Genomic DNA, 17392 nt, shown 5'->3' with positions numbered 1-17392 from the left:
ATAAAGCTACAAAATAATTAAAAATATCGGCAAAGTAAGTTATCATATTACACATAGATTAAAATGACTTAGCTTTTAATATATACTTTACTTAAAAAAACTTTAGATTTGAATATTGGTAAATAAGTAAGTATAAATAGCAATTGTCCACAAGGTATAACAAAGAGCTAAATATTTAAATCAAAACTTTATTAGAATTTCTTTTTTGAAAATCTATGGTAACACGTTTACACAATGATTATAGTTTTTATTTATACACAGCCACAATTAGTTTAGCCACAACTTGTTTGCTTCATTTCTTTAGCACTCATTTATTTCACCTACAATTTTCTGCCTCAATTACCTACTTGAACAAAAAACACATTGATTCTAAAATCATGCTAAATAAACGTTTGTGTATATATCAGTTTCACTAAGAAAGTGTCTTTGCTACAGATCATCAATACAAAAAAGCTTACAAAAACTGCTTGTTCAAGTAGGGTAGTTGTTCAATATGTTAGTAGAATAATTTGCAATTTTATAAAGGATTTTTTATTAATTTATACCAGATGAAGGCCATGGAAAACAAGGAATTTTGTAAATTTAAACTGACAAAATCTGACTTTTTTTTAATTTACTCAAATTTCTGGACTTTTTTTCAAAAACCCCAATTTTTCCTCACTTTTATCAATTATTTTTTAGTTTTTCCTGATTTTCTGACCTTGTGGCAACCCTAATTATTAAGTGATGGTCTTTTTTTTGGGTGAAACATTGTTTTGAATATAAATAATCCGTAAATAAACAGGAATTAGTTATAAACTTGAAGCTTCTTAAAATCATTGCATTGTAGAGTGATTTATTGAACAAAAACAAAAAATTGCTCAAATTTTTTTGGTTCAAGGACCTGGATACACAAAAAGACCTCTCGGTCATCGAGTTGCATACCCAACTTAATCAAAACTATAATGAGCTAAAAGTGAAAAACAAAAAAAAAAGAAAAAATTTACAGTCAAAATTTAAACTATATATAGCTCATATATTTTTTAGTGAGTACAACAAAACATATATTACATAGGAGTGGTAAATTAATAATTGCAAACTTTTGAACTTAGTTAAACTACTATATTTTAGATATTTTTGAAAAAAAAAACGGACTTAGTGTAAGCAATCACCCTAAGGTCAGGTTGTTAGATAATAACAATTGTATACAAATGTATACACAAAACTCTTGAGATTTGTAAACAATAAATATTTAATAAAACAGTTTGTTTTACTTTTGAACACAAGTGTATACTTTTGATTAAGTTAAACTTCAGGTTACTTATGGTTTACGTTGTTTTGATAAATTGTAGCCTAACATATTAGGTTCTATGTTATAAAATGTGAATACTATATTTTTATACAGCTTTGTGAGTTTCTTTAAAGTAAAAAGTTATATGGCTAACAACTCAACTTTGTTAAGCTTGAGTTTATATGCAAAAACACATAATAATTTTTTTGTAAATAAAAACTGTTAAAAGACAAAATATAACCAGTTAGATAACTTATTTAAAAATACATATATATATATAAGTATAAAATGTCTAAAACTATATCTAAACATTCGCCGGTTTATTAAACAATCTTTTTTTATTAAAAACACTTAACGTAACCAAAATATATACCAAATTTGTTCGTACCAAAAAATGTAGTTGGCTTCATTCACAATGTATTAATATTTAAAAAAACATATAAGAAAAAACTACAATTGTGCAATTTAATAACACTTTGTTAATGGTTTATTTATTCAATAACTAGATGAACATAAATGCATAGTAAAAAAGTTTGTCGTTAGTTTTACTTCAACAAAACTATAAGCTTTGTTTGTAAACATAAACTACTTTGTGTCATATTTTGTTTTCTGTAAAAGTATTCACAGTGTTAATAAAATCACAGAGTATAGTAGAGATACAAAAGTATAAGTTGGAGTTTATAAATAACTTGAACTTTACAGGTAAAAAGGTATCAGTAAACACAGTTTTTTCTTATTCGTGCAAACATTTGGCTCTAATAACACAACACTCACATCAAAATACAAAAGTTTTGAAAACATGGGTGCTTTAAGTTGAATTTTTGTAAAACTTTACAAGAATGAAATAAAAGAAAACAAGAAAGTAATCCTTATAAAGTTATAAAAAAAGAAATTTATTTTATATTTGACCAATCTATTTTATAAACATTGAAACTTCGGGTCTTTCAGATACAGTCGAATTAACTTTTACAATTCATTAAAACAATGATAGTTTTTAAAGCATTTAAGTATATAAATTGATGGAAGTGATAAACAATTTTCTTTTAAGTAAAATAAATGACTCGGAATATTCAATAACTAAAACCATTTAAACAAAGTAACGAGTTAATAAAACATCTAAGTATTCATATTTACTCTTGTGAAAATATTTCAACACTAATAATCTCAAAATATTCAGAAATTTATCACAGTAACACATAGAAATTTTTTTATACTAATAAACATTGAAAAAAAAATTGTATGAGAGATCGGTTCTTTTAAGTGAATTAAAAAAGAATAAACAGGATAATAAACAAATTTACTGGAGAATAACAAAAAAAAATAAAAATTGATAAACACTCAATTTTTAACATTAAATTGACATAAAAACTTTTAGCTTCAGTAATACTATCGTTGTACAAAATAAAAATTGAGGCAAATTACTAAAACCTTATCTTAATAAACTCATAGTCTTTCATACAGTAAAAATGTGACACGTATTAATCTACGCTTCAGTGAGATCATCATTGTAGTAGAGATGAATGGCTTGTGTCCACTCACTGGGATCCATGGATACTTCATCTAACAGCTCGTCCTCATCAACTACTCCGTTCATATCAAGTGTCGCATCCATGTCCAAACATTTGCCTGTTTATAAGTAATACATAATATTAGTACAATGTGATATCAAAACACTCGCCTGTTTTTGTATAATAAGAACAAGAGTGTAAAAATGTCAACTTATTAAAAAAACACAATAAAATACTTATAAATATTTTATAAATAATTTTTTTTATTTATAGCTTTCCGTTCATATGCTGTATCCATCACCTTTGCCTGTTTTATGAAGAAAATAGTAATGATGTGTAAGTATTTACATATTTTATTTGTACAATACAATGTCGAAACATTTTCATGTGTTAATTTAAAAACAATCGTATATAGACATTAAAAAATATGAAATATGTGTAATTTAGCTTTTTTTACACCATTTTGAAAGCACTTGAATTTTAAGTAATTTGGTTTGTATGTGTTATTTTTAAAGTATAATGACATAGTATGTGTATAACAAAAATAATAGTATGTACACATTATATTATTGAAATACCAAACCAAACACTTTTCTGTTTCTTAATCAAAATGTGTTAAAAATACATGCATTGAGTGAAAAGCATATAAATTTAAAGTAGATTTCCTTTGATTGCCATATAAAACATACATAACTTCCAAACAATTAAGAAAATAATTGCAAACAATTAAGAAAATAAGTTACTTTAGGTTACTTGGAAACATGTAATATTTATTTTAACGAAATTATAAGCATATATATAGATCAATAACAAACATCGGCGAAAGTCTGCAGAGCAGAAGTCCGGACTTTCGTTTGCCTATATATAGAGGAATAACTCATCCTCTTTTAAATTTGATAGTAAAATTGTAATTGTTATATATGTAAATTAAAGTCAGTACTTATATAAAAACTTGAATCAACTTTTAGTGAATATTTTGTTGTGACGTATATAAGAGCACAAGTGCAAATGAAAAAGAAAATAACAAAATGAGCGCTCATAGTTGTGGTCACTATACAGTATCATATTTCAACTAAATTATATTCATGTTTCAATAATATTATATTCAAACATTTTCATGTATGTCATATAGGTGTATATTGTATGAAAGTGTATGCTAAAACATGTAAATAGGTTTAATATTTTTAATAAACTAATTACTAAACTATTCATACTTTAGTCAAGCAAATAACAATCTAAACTAACAGACGGATTTGTGTATATCATAAAAAAATAATATTGTATATGTAAAAACATACAGCATTAGTACATGAAATATTGTTTGTTTTTTTTTTTTTACTATACAAACTCAACTTCAAAAAGACATTGTAGCATATGTTTAGGAGAAATTTTTTGTCATTTTATTTGTCAAATTCACTAATAACAAAAGTTCTTTTTGTTACTTTAAACAGATACTTATTTTATTTTTTTTTTTTTACATGAACTTAAACAATAGCTGATTGAAAATAAATGTCCACACATTATAATATTGCTGAGATTTAAATACTATTAGATAGCATGTAGTTAAATTAGAAGCAGTCTAGTACGGCATTGACGGCAAATTTTTAATTTACAATTGATAAAGATGCATTGTTTGTGATAAAAATATCTTTGTAATACTTAAGAAAAGTTATATAGTAGCAAGGAAAAAAAAACTTATATATAATAAGAAGTTATATTATAATCAAATAAACCTAACTTTAAACTTACAACTATAAAAAGATGCATATTTTCAGTATTAAAAAAGGGGTTATTTAGTTACTAAATAGTTATCATAAAAATTCCAAGTATAAGATGAAGCATAAATCTTTTTAGTATTTATTTAAAAATTCAGAAACAATAAAATAATTACCGTTAAATTTCCAAGTGTAAGATGATGCGTGGGCATTATGTAACAAATATCTCTTCAGTATTTCTTTCATTGTTTCTTCTGTGCAAACCTTAAACACATTAAATATTTTTGAAATAACTATTAAGACCGTATATGTGAAAAATAAAAACCACTACAAAATGTAAAAGAAAAAGCATTAAAATATAAATATGAAAAAAAAAACTACTGGTAAAATTTTAAATGAAAAAGGCATTAAAACTTTTTTATTTTTGCTTTAAAGTTTTAGAGGTATTACCTTAAATACAAACAATAAAACTATAAAATTATTGAAAATTTTTTGAGTGAATGTTACAACATTAAATATATTATAAACAGAAGTAAAATATGAGTCAAGAGAAAATAACATATTGGCTTTAAATGAGCTTTTTATATGAAATTTTCAAGCAAAATTCAATACAGAATTGTTAATTTTGAAACTAAATGATTTTTGTTTGATGAATTGTGAACAACAAAGGATTGTTTACAACAATTTCATTTTCAACAGTAGTTAAAAGTATTGTTAAAGGTACTAAAGTATTGGCGAAAGTATTGTTTTTTTTTTTGTTTAGGTTAGCTTTTTGTCAAACAAACTTGAAATCTAAAACTAAAACAGAAAATTTGAACTAATATGGAAATTTATTTTATTTTCAATTTATGTCTGCACAAACCTCAATGGTGGTGGTCTGTAGGGTCAAAGTGTTCACCAATCTAATCAACCGGGTCTTTTTCGTCAAACGGCCAATTTGGTACCTGGTCTCCTTCCACCACGGCCTCTCAACAGCCTGGTAACCGCTCGAGGGGCACGGTGGGGGAACATGCAAGATGATTCCGTGGGGACACTGGTACGTCAGGACCCCAGTTGACGGGTCCACACGTTTCTTCAACTGTGGGGATTTTTATTTGTTAATAAATAATAGGGATAAAAGTGTAATTTTATACAGCTTTGAAAACAAAGTCTTAAAAGCTTACATTTCAACTTGCATCTCAGAATAAAATACTTGAGTAGTATTTAATTGATTTGTTAAAAATTTCTACTGAATTATTTGAATTCAAACTTCTTACGACTTGTTGTAAAGTTATAAGAAAAAAAACAAACATCTGAACAACATTTGGATTACCAAATTAAAATAATATAACATGCAACTTTAACATTTCATAATACTTAGTACAAAGTTAAAACAAAATGGTATGCTTTTTTTAATTTTCTACACCAGGGTTTCCCAAAGAGGGGGCCATTTTAGTAAGCTGGGGGGCAATAACTAGTAAAGGGGCAAAAAGGGGGGGGGGAGCGATATTAAATTTTGAAACTTATACTAGACATTCTTGAGTTGCAGATGAAGAGCATAAAAAGTCTTAGGTGTTTCAAATGGTATTTTTTTGAGTAGTGTTGTGTGAGGGGGCAATACCTTTTTTAAAGAAGGCCATTTGAAAAAAAAAAGTTTGGGAAACCCTCTTCTACACTAACACATAATTACCAAACTTTATGTAGATGCACAAAAAATATAGTTAGAAAATTTTGTATAATCTATTGTGTTTAAATATAATAGTTGTAATTTTTGATAAACAATTCAGTGATTTTAAGTTTATTCCAAAACTTTAGTTTTGCAGTGGTATTACAGCAGTAGTAATACCATTGCAAAACTATTGTTTTGCACTCAAAACTATTAAATTGTTTATCTAAAGCTCTTAAAAAAATTAAATCAAGCAAAGTTGTATTAGCTTATCTTAAAACAATTTTGAATATTAACAACAATGTTTATAATAATAAAAAACTGTACTTGAAACCTGTACTAAGTTTTAACCGAAGATTTAGCTACAAACATTATTTTACAAAAATGCAAAACTTCTCAAAAAAATATGAAATATGTTTAATAAGATGAAATAAACAAATTAAAGTGATAATTTTCTTTATAACTCTGTTGAAGGGTTACTATTGGTTTTTGGAAAATTTTCTCTGAGTTTTCAAAATTTACTTCAGTTTTTTTTTTTTCAAAGTTTCTCAAGTTCTAGGGTTTTCCAGGATTTTTGGTTTAAATTGTCATATTTCAGGATTTTCCAAAATTCCATGTTATGTGGCAACCATGCTGTTCAGATTGTTCAATTGAAAAAAATAAAAATTAAAGTTCGGATGAGAATTCAATTTTAATTGGAAGTGATTTGTACATTAGAAATAGAATCATTTTAAAAATTATAACATAACTAGAACTGAATAAACAAAAATCTTGAATATAATTTTAATAAACTAATCAGTATTTAGTTATTAACTGCTTAACAAAATTCAAAGTAACGTTAAAGGTATAAGGGATCAAAAAGATGACCTCAATAGGTTCCTGGTGGAAGGTGGAAACTAAAAACGCACAAAAAGACTATTTCACTTAAAATCTATTTTTACAGTAAATCTATAACTATTTTTAAAATAGATTTAATGATGGTTTTTTTAAGTTTTGAAACTAAAAAATTTATTTAAAAAAACCACCCTTTTTTTATCTTTAAAACTTTTATAATTCAGTTTTTTTTTAAATCCATCCTTAAAAATCTTTAAAATAATTAAAGGTATGTTTCCCGAAAATTAGAGGTCTGTAGCTCAGAAAATGAAGGAGAAGATAGATTTTTAGTGAACTTTTAAACTTCTAAGAAAGTTGACCATGAAAAATTTGCGATTGATATGTTTGTTGTTTTTACAAAAACAACCATATCTCAAAAACTAATTAAAATTTTTATACTTTGTAAAAACTGACAGTAGTAACAACTTTAAGCTAAGAGCTAATATTAATTTTTGTAAAAATAGTGTTGGAACCCCCCTATCTATGTCATTTATAAAATTTGTTTTAAAGTAATTTGATATATATGAAAAGTAGTAAAAAGTATCTTACTTGGAGTTAAGGGTACAAGAGAGGGTATACTGACAATTCTGACCCGCACTCAATTCCTACCCATATTTTTTTTTTACTTATTTTTTACTATCACTGTAACCCCTAATCCTACCCTTGTTCAGTAAGCAATTCTTGTATTAGATTGGGTGGAAAATGAGCAGTTCCAATAAGTAAGAATTTAAAAAAAATACATTAATTCTTATATGATAGCCCTAAGTATAAACTATAAGTAATTTTTTTTTAATAAACTTTCATATGTAGAAAATTATGTAAAAAAGTTTTATTTACAAATGTATAAACCTCAAACTTTTTTACAGTCAATTTTCTTATAAACCATAAAATTGTCTTTCATTTTTTAAATAATTAAAACTATATGTTGTTTTTCATTTTTATAGCTAAAAACCTTAAATTTACATTAATTATATAAAGATTAAAAGACTTTTAACGTTAGAATTTAAGAAACTGAAAACTTTTAAGGAAAACCAAAAACTAGATGTATATTTAAAGGCCTTAGGGGGGGGGAGTTAAACCATGTTTTTTACAGATTGATCTTATTTTATAAAGTTTTTCTAAGCTTCAAGATGCCTTTCAACGTTTAAAAAGTTCAAATTATTTTTTGAGATATGACCAGTCAAAGTCAGGTTGCATAATAGGTTCCCTATAGGAAGGGAAAACTAAAACAGCGAAAAAAGGCTAGTTTGTTTAAAATCTATCTCCTCCTACATTTTTTAAGCAGTCTTCTTCAAATTTTCACCGTCTAATCTTTATACAACAACAATAAAACGTTACTTTGGAATTGTAAAAAAAATTTGTAAAAATATATTTTTCTTGAAAAAAAAAACACTTTTTTTTTTAATTTTTGTAATGAAATTTTAATTTTTCAAAATTACTAAAATTCTAAAGTAACATTTTTTTTCTTTTATTATAAGGAACGTTTACTGAAAATTTGAAGAAGATTGCTTGAAAATGAAGGAGGAGATAGATTTTTAGTGAATTTTTAAATTTCCAAAAAATTTGACCTTAAAAAGTTTGCGGTCTATACGTTTATATTGGAAATTTTTTACAAAAAATTAAAAATCTCAAAAGTTAAATGATATTTTTGGATTCTATAAAAACTGGTTTGTAGTTTGTACTTAAAGATTTCATATAAAAGCTAAAGTCAATTTTTGTAAAAAAATGTTGGACCCCCCCCCATGGCCTTAATATTAGTAGCTGATACATTAAAATATAAATTATCAGAATAACTAACAAAAAAAAATACTTATACAAAATTTATGTGATTTATTTAAAACTATAAAATCAATTATAATAAACTTAATAAATTCAAAAACAAGTTTTATGTTTTAGTGCAGTTAATTGATGCTACTGTTATAGATTTAAAAGTTTTAAATTCATGGAAAAATATTTCCAAATTTCATGAAACAATCAATGAACAAACAATTAAAACTAGGTACAAGGTTCAATGAAAAAATTATCACACCAATTAAAACTAACATCTCCAGTTTTAGGGTTGAACCAATGAGAAATGTCCTGACCAGCACTTGCTATGATTGGTTTTAACGCTAGGTCACCTGTGAATTATGAAATACTGTATTTTAATAAATGTTACACAGTAAGCAAAAATAAATAAAGAAATAATGCTACTTTTTAGTCAACAACTTCTTAGGAAATAGCTTATATTTTAAACAGAAGTTAAGGGCATAGGGGGGGGTAAACACCCTTTTTTGGTTTTTGATCTTATTTTATATAGTTTTTACTAAGTTACAAGATGCTTTTTACAGATTTTAAAAATTCAAAATAATTTTTGAGATATAGCCGGTCAAAGTCGGAGGCAACAATAGGTTTCTTATGGGAGGCGCAAACTAAAACGGCAAAAATAGACTATTTCACTAAAAATCTATCTTCTCCTACGTTTTTTGAGATAACTACCTCAAACTTTCAGGAAACGTTCCTTGATATATTTAGAAAATTCTGTCGGAAGGAATTTTCAAAAAATTGAAAACTAAAAATTTTATATAAAAAATAAACAAAAAAAAACAGTTTTTTTTTAGTTTTTTCATTATAAAATTTTTATTTTTTAATTTTTTTAAATTCTGTTCCGACAGAATTTTCTAAATATTGCAAGGAACATTTCCTGAAAATTTGAGGTAGTTATCTCAAAAAATGTAGGAGGAGATAGATTTTTAGTGATTTCTAGTTATTTGCCGTTTTAATTTGCGCCTCCCATAAGGATTCTATTGTAGCCTCCGACTTTAACCGGCTATATCTAAAAAAATATTTTGAATTTTTAAAATCTGTAAAAAGCATCTTGTAGCTTAGTAAAAACTATATAAAATAAGATCAAAAACCAAAAAAGGGTGTTTACCCCCCCCTATGCCCTTAAACTTATTAATTATAAATTTAAATAAAATTTAACAAGTTAATAAAACATATGCACATAGAAAAATTAAGTTCGAATCAAAACTAAAACTAGATTTATAAAACATGTATTATTTTGACTGCTAAGGCCACAGCGGTGTAGAACATTTTTGTTTAGAAAAAATAACATTGGCTCTCAAATGACACCATAAAGTTTAAAGTTTAATTCAGTTTTTATAGAAAAATAACTTTAAATAACTTTTGAGATATAGTCATCTTTGCAATAATTTTTGAAACAAGCCAATAGGACACAACTTATTATTTTCAATTTTTCTGGAAACCTAGAATATGTGTAAAAAGTAGTTTTTTATTATATTTTAAGCAAGATACCTTTAATTTTAAGAATAAGTTTATAACTATAAAAACAATTGCTAGCATAATTCTTTTAATTTAAAACTAAAATTTTATGACCAAAAATAATAAAAGTCAATTACTGGTGTTTATTTTTGTAAAATATACTTGGGTAAAATTTTTTGTGAATTTTTAAGAAGTTTTTATAAATTTAGCAACAAAAGAAGAGATTATAGTATTTAAAAATGTCTTTTTTGCGTTTGCTTTTTAGTTTGTACCTTCCATAAGAAATATATAAAACTCAATTTTGATGATTATTTCTATACTAAAAATTAATCTAGAATTAAAAAAGTCATGCATATAAAAAAATACTCTAATAAGAGATTTATTCCCTTCTAACGCCTTAGCTGTAAAACAAATAATCTACATAGTTATAATCTAAAGCTAAAATAAAAATCTAAAAAACTACACTAATGTGTAAAACCCTGCAAGTTTTTGGCTTTAACTTATACAGATGCTTAAAACATAAAAACAAAGATATCTTACAATATAAAATACTCAAAATAATTATCAAAAGTTAATCAAAATACAAAAACATTTCTTAAGTAATTACTTTAGTATAAACCATTAATATTAGTAACACTCACATTATTGTTAATAATTTAGTTAGATTGACTTAAATTTATATCTAATAAACAAATACAAAATTTTAAAAAGATTTATAAAAATAATTTTTGTATTACTTTTTTTTTTATCAGCTTAAACATATCAGTTAAAATCAGATTTTAAATTTATTTCAAAATGGAATACAAATTCACAAAAAAAAAAGATTTAAGTTTGAAAACTTTACTAGTTAATTATTACTTATAATAAACTTATTTTATCTATTCGATATGTTGATATAAAAGAATTTCCTTTAAAAGGGTGACAAAATACAAGTAACTTTAACTTAAGTTAAAAAATGATTAGGATAAAAATAACTATATTTGTAGTATATATAAATAGTATTTTACTTACATACAATATTATAAAATTAATGATCTTACAGTGAAATTTTTTGAACAAATATGCAAAATAAAATTTTAGTCTGTTATTTTCTTACATCTATAACTAAAAAAGATAAGTTTAAATATAAATAAGTTTTTAATGTTATTTTTAATTCAAAAATTCTTTATTTGTATTTGAAATTAATTTATCAACTTAATTACAATTATAAAGCAAAATATTTATATGTTTAAAGAACTTCTATAAACTTAAAAAGATGTGTTATTAACATTTTGAAATAAAGGTCAGTATAAAAATTAATATAATTAAGGAATTAAATCTATTTAACTATTTTGATATAAATATTTTGTAGTATTTGTACAAACAATCTTAATTGAGATTAACTAAAAAAACATACCTTTATGTTTTTCAATTAATGGTGTCAAGTCATAGACCTTTCCTAAATATGAAACCCATATGTCATCAATAGTGTTGTGTAGACTTACTTCATTTGGTGTAAAGTAAGGCATGTTGTTGGTTTTCCATAGTGAACATGTTCTTCAAAATTTCAGAAAACTTGCTGGAAAGCTAGTCTCGACTAAGGGGAATTTATAATAAGGTAGAATATTGTTATTAGTTACATCTTAAGTTTTTATTATATTTAAACATAGAGAAAAAACTTTCTATGCTATTGTTTTAGCACGATAGACGATAAAATTTTTTTTTTTTTAATTTCTAGGTTATATTTCAGTGAATATTGTCAAGTTAGACAAATACTTGCAATTTAAAAAATGAGATTTTTTTACAACCCTGCTTCGCAACTAAAAACGACTGTTTTTAGATTACGTATCCGTGACTACAACTAATGCTCAAGTACACAATTGTAAACAAACCTTCTTCACAACACAAGACAACAGCTAGCAGCTAGTATTTTCTACTCATTTTGACTTTTGCTTAAAGAACAAAAGCTGAAAATGGACGGAGGAGTAGAAAGCGTGTACAATTTAATTCCGCAAGAATATCACCAGCCTAAAAAACCACCAAAGTACCAATCTAAGTTCAGGCCAATAGTTAAACAAGAGCTGAAGGATAAGCATACAGATAAGTTTCATACAAACAGACATGCTTATCATCCTAAAAAGCAATTTGGTCCAGCTAATGTACCTTTAAGAAATCAAGATGATTTTCTCAAAAAAAGCAACAAAGACCTTCCTTCAGCTAAAAAGTTCACTTACCCAGATGAAGCTAGAAGAAAGCCACCAGTACCTAAAAACACAGAGAAACCATTGATTGGAGTTGAAACCAAAAAAGACTTTGTTAAGACAAACGCCATTGAAAACATCATGTCTGTGGCAAAGAGGCCCACTCCAAAGTACGTTGATTCCAGAAAGGGCACCAAGAACCTAGTTGAGCCATCAGGCCTGGTACCAAAGTACAGGAACAGGAAGGACTACGGTCAGGTTCCGGAGTACATCAACCAACGCAAGGAGGAGGTGAAGCAAGCTCAGAAGGAGTATGACAACTACATCAGGGAAAGAATGAAGCAGGGAGCCATGCAGGAAATAAGGTGTGTTTGAATTATGATTTATATTCTATCATTTTGTATATTACAATTTAATTAAAGTAATAATTGTGAAAAATTAGATACAGTTATATTTTAAAAGATTCTTAAAAAAAATTATAAATTTCTATACTTATACAATTTTTATTGATTTGAAAACTATGTAAAACCTAAACTTTATTTTAAAGTGTTGATTATACTTAGAAAATGGAAAAAGATAATGATTGTGGTTTAACTCTACTTAAATATAAACTATTTTCTGTAAGCATTAAGTGTTACAGATGTAAAAACAGTGTTTCCCATAATTACTTAAGAATTGTGTTTGAGTCTACAAGTCTTATAAGCTTAAATTATAGTTTTTAAATTTCAAAAAAACATGCACTATCAATCCAGTCTTTTTCACAGTAGACACATTGATTTGAATATTGATAATAAACATACTTTAAAAGTTTAGTTGTGTTTATAGTCAAATGACATACACAAACTTGGTAATAAATATAGAAACTAAGAATGCAACTGAATATACATCTTATTAAACATACTTTTTAATCTCAAAAAATGTTAAAAAACATGTTTAAAATAGCTTCACAGTATCTTTTCAAAGTTTTTTTTCTAATTAACTGTGTTTTTTGCCCTTGAACTTAAATTAAAACTTAAAAAATATCCAAAAATGTGTACTTTCAAAAACCTGGAAGAAGTTCAGAAAATCCAGGAGAATTTTTTCAAAAACCACTGGCCACCCTGCTTAAAGGTAATTGTGAGTAAAGATGGTTTATAAGGTATTAATTAACTCAAGCTAGTTTATTGTCTATCTGGATACAGTTTTTATATCAAAGATAACAAACATGTGAATCTAATAAGAAAAAAATGAGAAATTAAGTCAATAGTTAGAGAAATCGTTTTTCATTTTATTTATAGGCATAGATAGTTTTTTTACTTGATAATCTTATATTTTAATGTTAAATTTTAACTGTTAGACAGTTAAAATTTCTTGACAAAGTTTTCATTAACTTTTAAGATATAATTGATCTAAGTCAGTGAATTTAATCAGTTCTTTATGGAAGGAGCATACTAAAAAGACAAAAAAAATGTTCACTGATAACATATTTTCTCTTTAGTTTTAGGAAGACTTATATATATTTTTTTAGTCGAATACAAATGGTAAGATGCCAAAGCAAATTTAGGCAATTAAAATTCTTAAAAAAATGTTGAAAGGGCCACAACTCAAAAAGTAAAATATATTTGAAAAAAAAAAACGCAAGTTTAGGTCTACCTAATACCTAACAAAACTATTTTCTTGTGTCGAAAATGTTTAAAAACTAATTACTTTATCTTAAAGGTTTTTTTTAGTATATCTAAAAACTATTATCTAAAAACTTTAGAATTTAAGTAATTTTTAAAATTAAAAATTTTATCACAAAAATTTAAAAAAATTATTTATACAAATTATTTTTTAAATTCCAAATTAATGTTTTTTTGTTATTGTATAAAGATTAGACTGTGAAAGTTTGAAGAAAATTGCTTGAAAAATGTAGGAGGAGTTATATTTTAAATGAAATAGTCTTTTTTTGCTGTTTTAGTTTTCCCTTCCCATAGGGAACCTATTATGCGGCCCGACTTTGACTGGTCATATCTCAAAAAATAATTCAAATTTTTTTAAATGATAAAAAGCATCTTGAAGCTTAGAAAAACTCTATAAATTAAGATCAACTTGTAAAAAACATGGTTTAACCCCACCCCCTTTGGCCTTAAAGGCATAGGGAGAGGCAAATCACTTTTTTTACAACTGGATTTTATTTTATAAACTTTAATTAAGCCACAAGTTGCTCATTACAGGTTTTAGTATTAAAAATTTTTTGAGATATAGCTGGTTGCTTATGGGAGGAAAAAAAACTAAAATGAAAGTTAAATACATATTGCTAAAAGTCTATCTCTTATGTTTTTTGAGATAAATATCTTAAATTTTTAGGAAACTTTCTTGCAATATTTAGAAAGTATCTGTATAAAAAAGTTTCAAATTTAATTGTTTATTTTTATTATAAAGCTCTTTTTTTATAAATTTGCTATTACAGATTTTTCTAAATATTACCATGAATATTTCCTAAAGATTTGAAATATTTTTCTTAAAAAATGTAACAGGAGATAAACCTTTAGTGAAATTGTCTTTACAGTTTGCACCTCCCATAAGGAACTTACTGTACTCTTCGACTTTGACCAGTTTTATCTCTGTAAAATGCAAGTTGTAGCTCATTTAAAACTCTACAAAATAAGATCATGTTGTAAAAAAGTTGTTTTGCCCCCTCATATGCCCTTAATTAATCATTTTTGTAGAAACAACAATTCTCTAGTTTATAAATTATTTCACTAAATAAAAAAATCCTTGAAAAGAAACAGGCCTCTAAGCACACAAATTAGCTCTAATAGAAATATACTTTTAGATATGTTTACAAACAAGAATTGACATTTAAACTGTGAAGGTTGACAAAAGTTTAATATTTTTTTTTTTGTTGCTACAAAAGTTTATAAAAATTTTAATGAAAATTCCACAGGTTAAATTTCTACTTTCGCATTATTGGTATTTGTTTTCTTAACGTGGATCTATAAAAGGTTTTTGATTGATGAAATATAGTTTAACTTGCATTTTCTATTTCTGGACGCCAATGGATTTTAAAATCAATTAAACGAAGTTATTCATCTAGTCTCATTTAATAGTGAGCTATTAATATCATAGTATATGATAATTATTGACCTACTTTATTCTGGGATACAGATACAACAACACCTTTTTTTAAGTTCATAGATCAGGTATATCACTGTAGAAATAAGTTAAGCTATGCAAGGTTTATATGTACATTCAAAACCGAAACTAAATTTTAAAACTACATTTAGCTGACCAAATTTAAAAATGTTTTATTAAAGTAAAAGTTATACTGTGCAAAATCGGGTATATTCTTAATTATTTAATAAACTCTGTAGTGAATTAGATTGGAACAATAAGAAATGACAACAATAATAAGAGTTTCATAAAAATAAAATCTGGTTTGTATAACCATGTCAGTTTTAGACTTTATTTTTGATCATTATCTTTACGTCTTAATAATTTGAACCAACTTTATCTCATGCAGTGAGTCGGAGCGCGAGGAGATGATCACGGGGCTGAAGAAGAACTGGGAGACCCTGCAGAACGAGTTCCTCTCGTTGTCAGTGGTGATCGACAACATTACCAAGAAGCACAGGAAGGAGAGGATCGAGACCGAACTGAAGCAGCTGGAGAGGGACATCGATCTGTTGGAGAGGCACAAGACCATCTACATCAGCCACTATTAAAAAGATCATCTGACAGTAGGATTTGTTTGTAATAAATTGTTTACAATATGTTTGTTTGTTTACTTTTTAATGATTCTCTTAACATTGAGTTTTTTATACAAATTAAACAGTTTTATTATATGTTGTTTGTAATAACCTCAAAATCGCAATAAGTTTATTTTGTTAATACTTGATTTTGACCTTTGTATAGAATTGAATATATACATATTGACTTGGAAAAGTTGTATACAAGGTGCGTTTACATTGTTTTATAAGTAGTCTTTTTTTTCATCCAACAGGGCTATAGTTTTTGTGTGAGAAAAGTAGCAAGTCTTTTTAAAGTGCTGTCGATTTTGTATAGTTTGTAAATAATTTGATTATTTCTAGTTTTAATGTCTATTTTTTTAAGTGTGTATACTTTTCTTCCATTTAGCACATGTTTTTACTACATTAGATCTTGTAGTTTAATGTAAAAAACTTTTTAAGCAAAATAGAGAAGTAGTTATATGGTTATGGTACAATTGTAATTTAATTTCTTTTTGTATGTACAAAATTTCATATTTGCAACATGAGTTTTCAATTGTAAATAGTTCTGGGGTATATAACACTGTTAATTGTATTTGTTTTGTAATGTTTTAATAATTTATTTTTACAAGGGAATTCATAATTTAGTTCCTAATTAAAACTGACTCAGTTATATGTACATTGTTGTTTACTGTGTAAAAAGTATACGTGTATAATAAACATTATATTAATGATAACTATCTGATTGTAATAACTTACAAGTATTGTTAATTTTTCTAATACAGTCTTATTTAATTACTTGTTAGTTTTAACAAAAAATGTATTACTACAATAAAAATTTAATTTTTCCAAAATTATAACAATATATGAGTCTGTAAATATGAAGTGTATGTTTTTTCAGTTATAAATCAACTCTTACTTTTACGGTACTTGTATTTTTGTACTTACTAATTTATTTGCTTTTTATTTCATTTTAATATAACTGTGATTTTTCAAAAAGAAAGTGTTTTATTATCCGGTATCTGACCACTGTTTCAAGAGTATATTTGTACTATAAAAAATAATCCTTATTTAGTAGGTTTCAAAATATATGTTTATTATTTGTAATTATTTTTATTTGTTTTTATGCGTCTGATGTAAGCGGTTGTAGCTGTAAAGTTTAGTAGTGTGTAATTATTTTATGAGTTAAATTGTTTATAGTTATGATGTCGAATTATGTGCCTTAATAAACCAAGTCAATATAAGAAC

The 17392-nt window shown here is 25.6% G+C and overlaps 2 protein-coding genes across 2 annotated transcripts; one reads left to right on the top strand and one right to left on the bottom strand.

Moving 5' to 3' along the window:
• Positions 1-2461: 2461 nt before the first annotated feature.
• Positions 2462-11789, bottom strand: LOC145831526 (cytochrome b5 domain-containing protein 1-like). Its single transcript, XM_082938804.1, has 5 exons — positions 11672-11789; positions 9055-9131; positions 5356-5571; positions 4670-4757; positions 2462-2896 (listed from the first exon to the last, which is right to left on the bottom strand). Exons 1-5 carry the CDS (start codon positions 11781-11783, stop codon positions 2754-2756), a joined length of 636 nt encoding a protein of 211 aa, XP_082794930.1. The 5' UTR covers positions 11784-11789; the 3' UTR covers positions 2462-2753.
• Positions 11790-12163: 374 nt separating this feature from the next.
• On the top strand, positions 12164-16881 carry LOC145831406 (enkurin-like). Its single transcript, XM_082938661.1, has 2 exons — positions 12164-12820; positions 15940-16881. Exons 1-2 carry the CDS (start codon positions 12228-12230, stop codon positions 16139-16141), a joined length of 795 nt encoding a protein of 264 aa, XP_082794787.1. The 5' UTR covers positions 12164-12227; the 3' UTR covers positions 16142-16881.
• The last annotated feature ends 511 nt before the right edge of the window (positions 16882-17392 follow it).

Source organism: Thalia democratica, chromosome 3, assembly GCF_965202585.1.
Source record: "Thalia democratica chromosome 3, ktThaDemo2.hap1.1, whole genome shotgun sequence".
Lineage (NCBI taxonomy): Eukaryota > Metazoa > Chordata > Thaliacea > Salpida > Salpidae > Thalia > Thalia democratica.
This window is presented reverse-complemented; position numbering and strand designations above follow the sequence as displayed.

Coding starts and splice junctions, on each gene's coding strand:
- LOC145831526 (XM_082938804.1), bottom strand. CDS start 11,783: ATGCCTTACTTTACACCAAATGAAGTAAGTCTACACAACACTATTGAT. Junction 5,572..9,054: donor TCAACCCTAAAACTGGAGAT/GTTAGTTTTAAT, acceptor AAATCCCCACAG/TTGAAGAAACGTGTGGACCC. Junction 2,897..4,669: donor TTACACTTGGAAATTTAACG/GTAATTATTTTA, acceptor ACTTATAAACAG/GCAAATGTTTGGACATGGAT.
- LOC145831406 (XM_082938661.1), top strand. CDS start 12,228: ATGGACGGAGGAGTAGAAAGCGTGTACAATTTAATTCCGCAAGAATAT. Junction 12,821..15,939: donor GGAGCCATGCAGGAAATAAG/GTGTGTTTGAAT, acceptor TATCTCATGCAG/TGAGTCGGAGCGCGAGGAGA.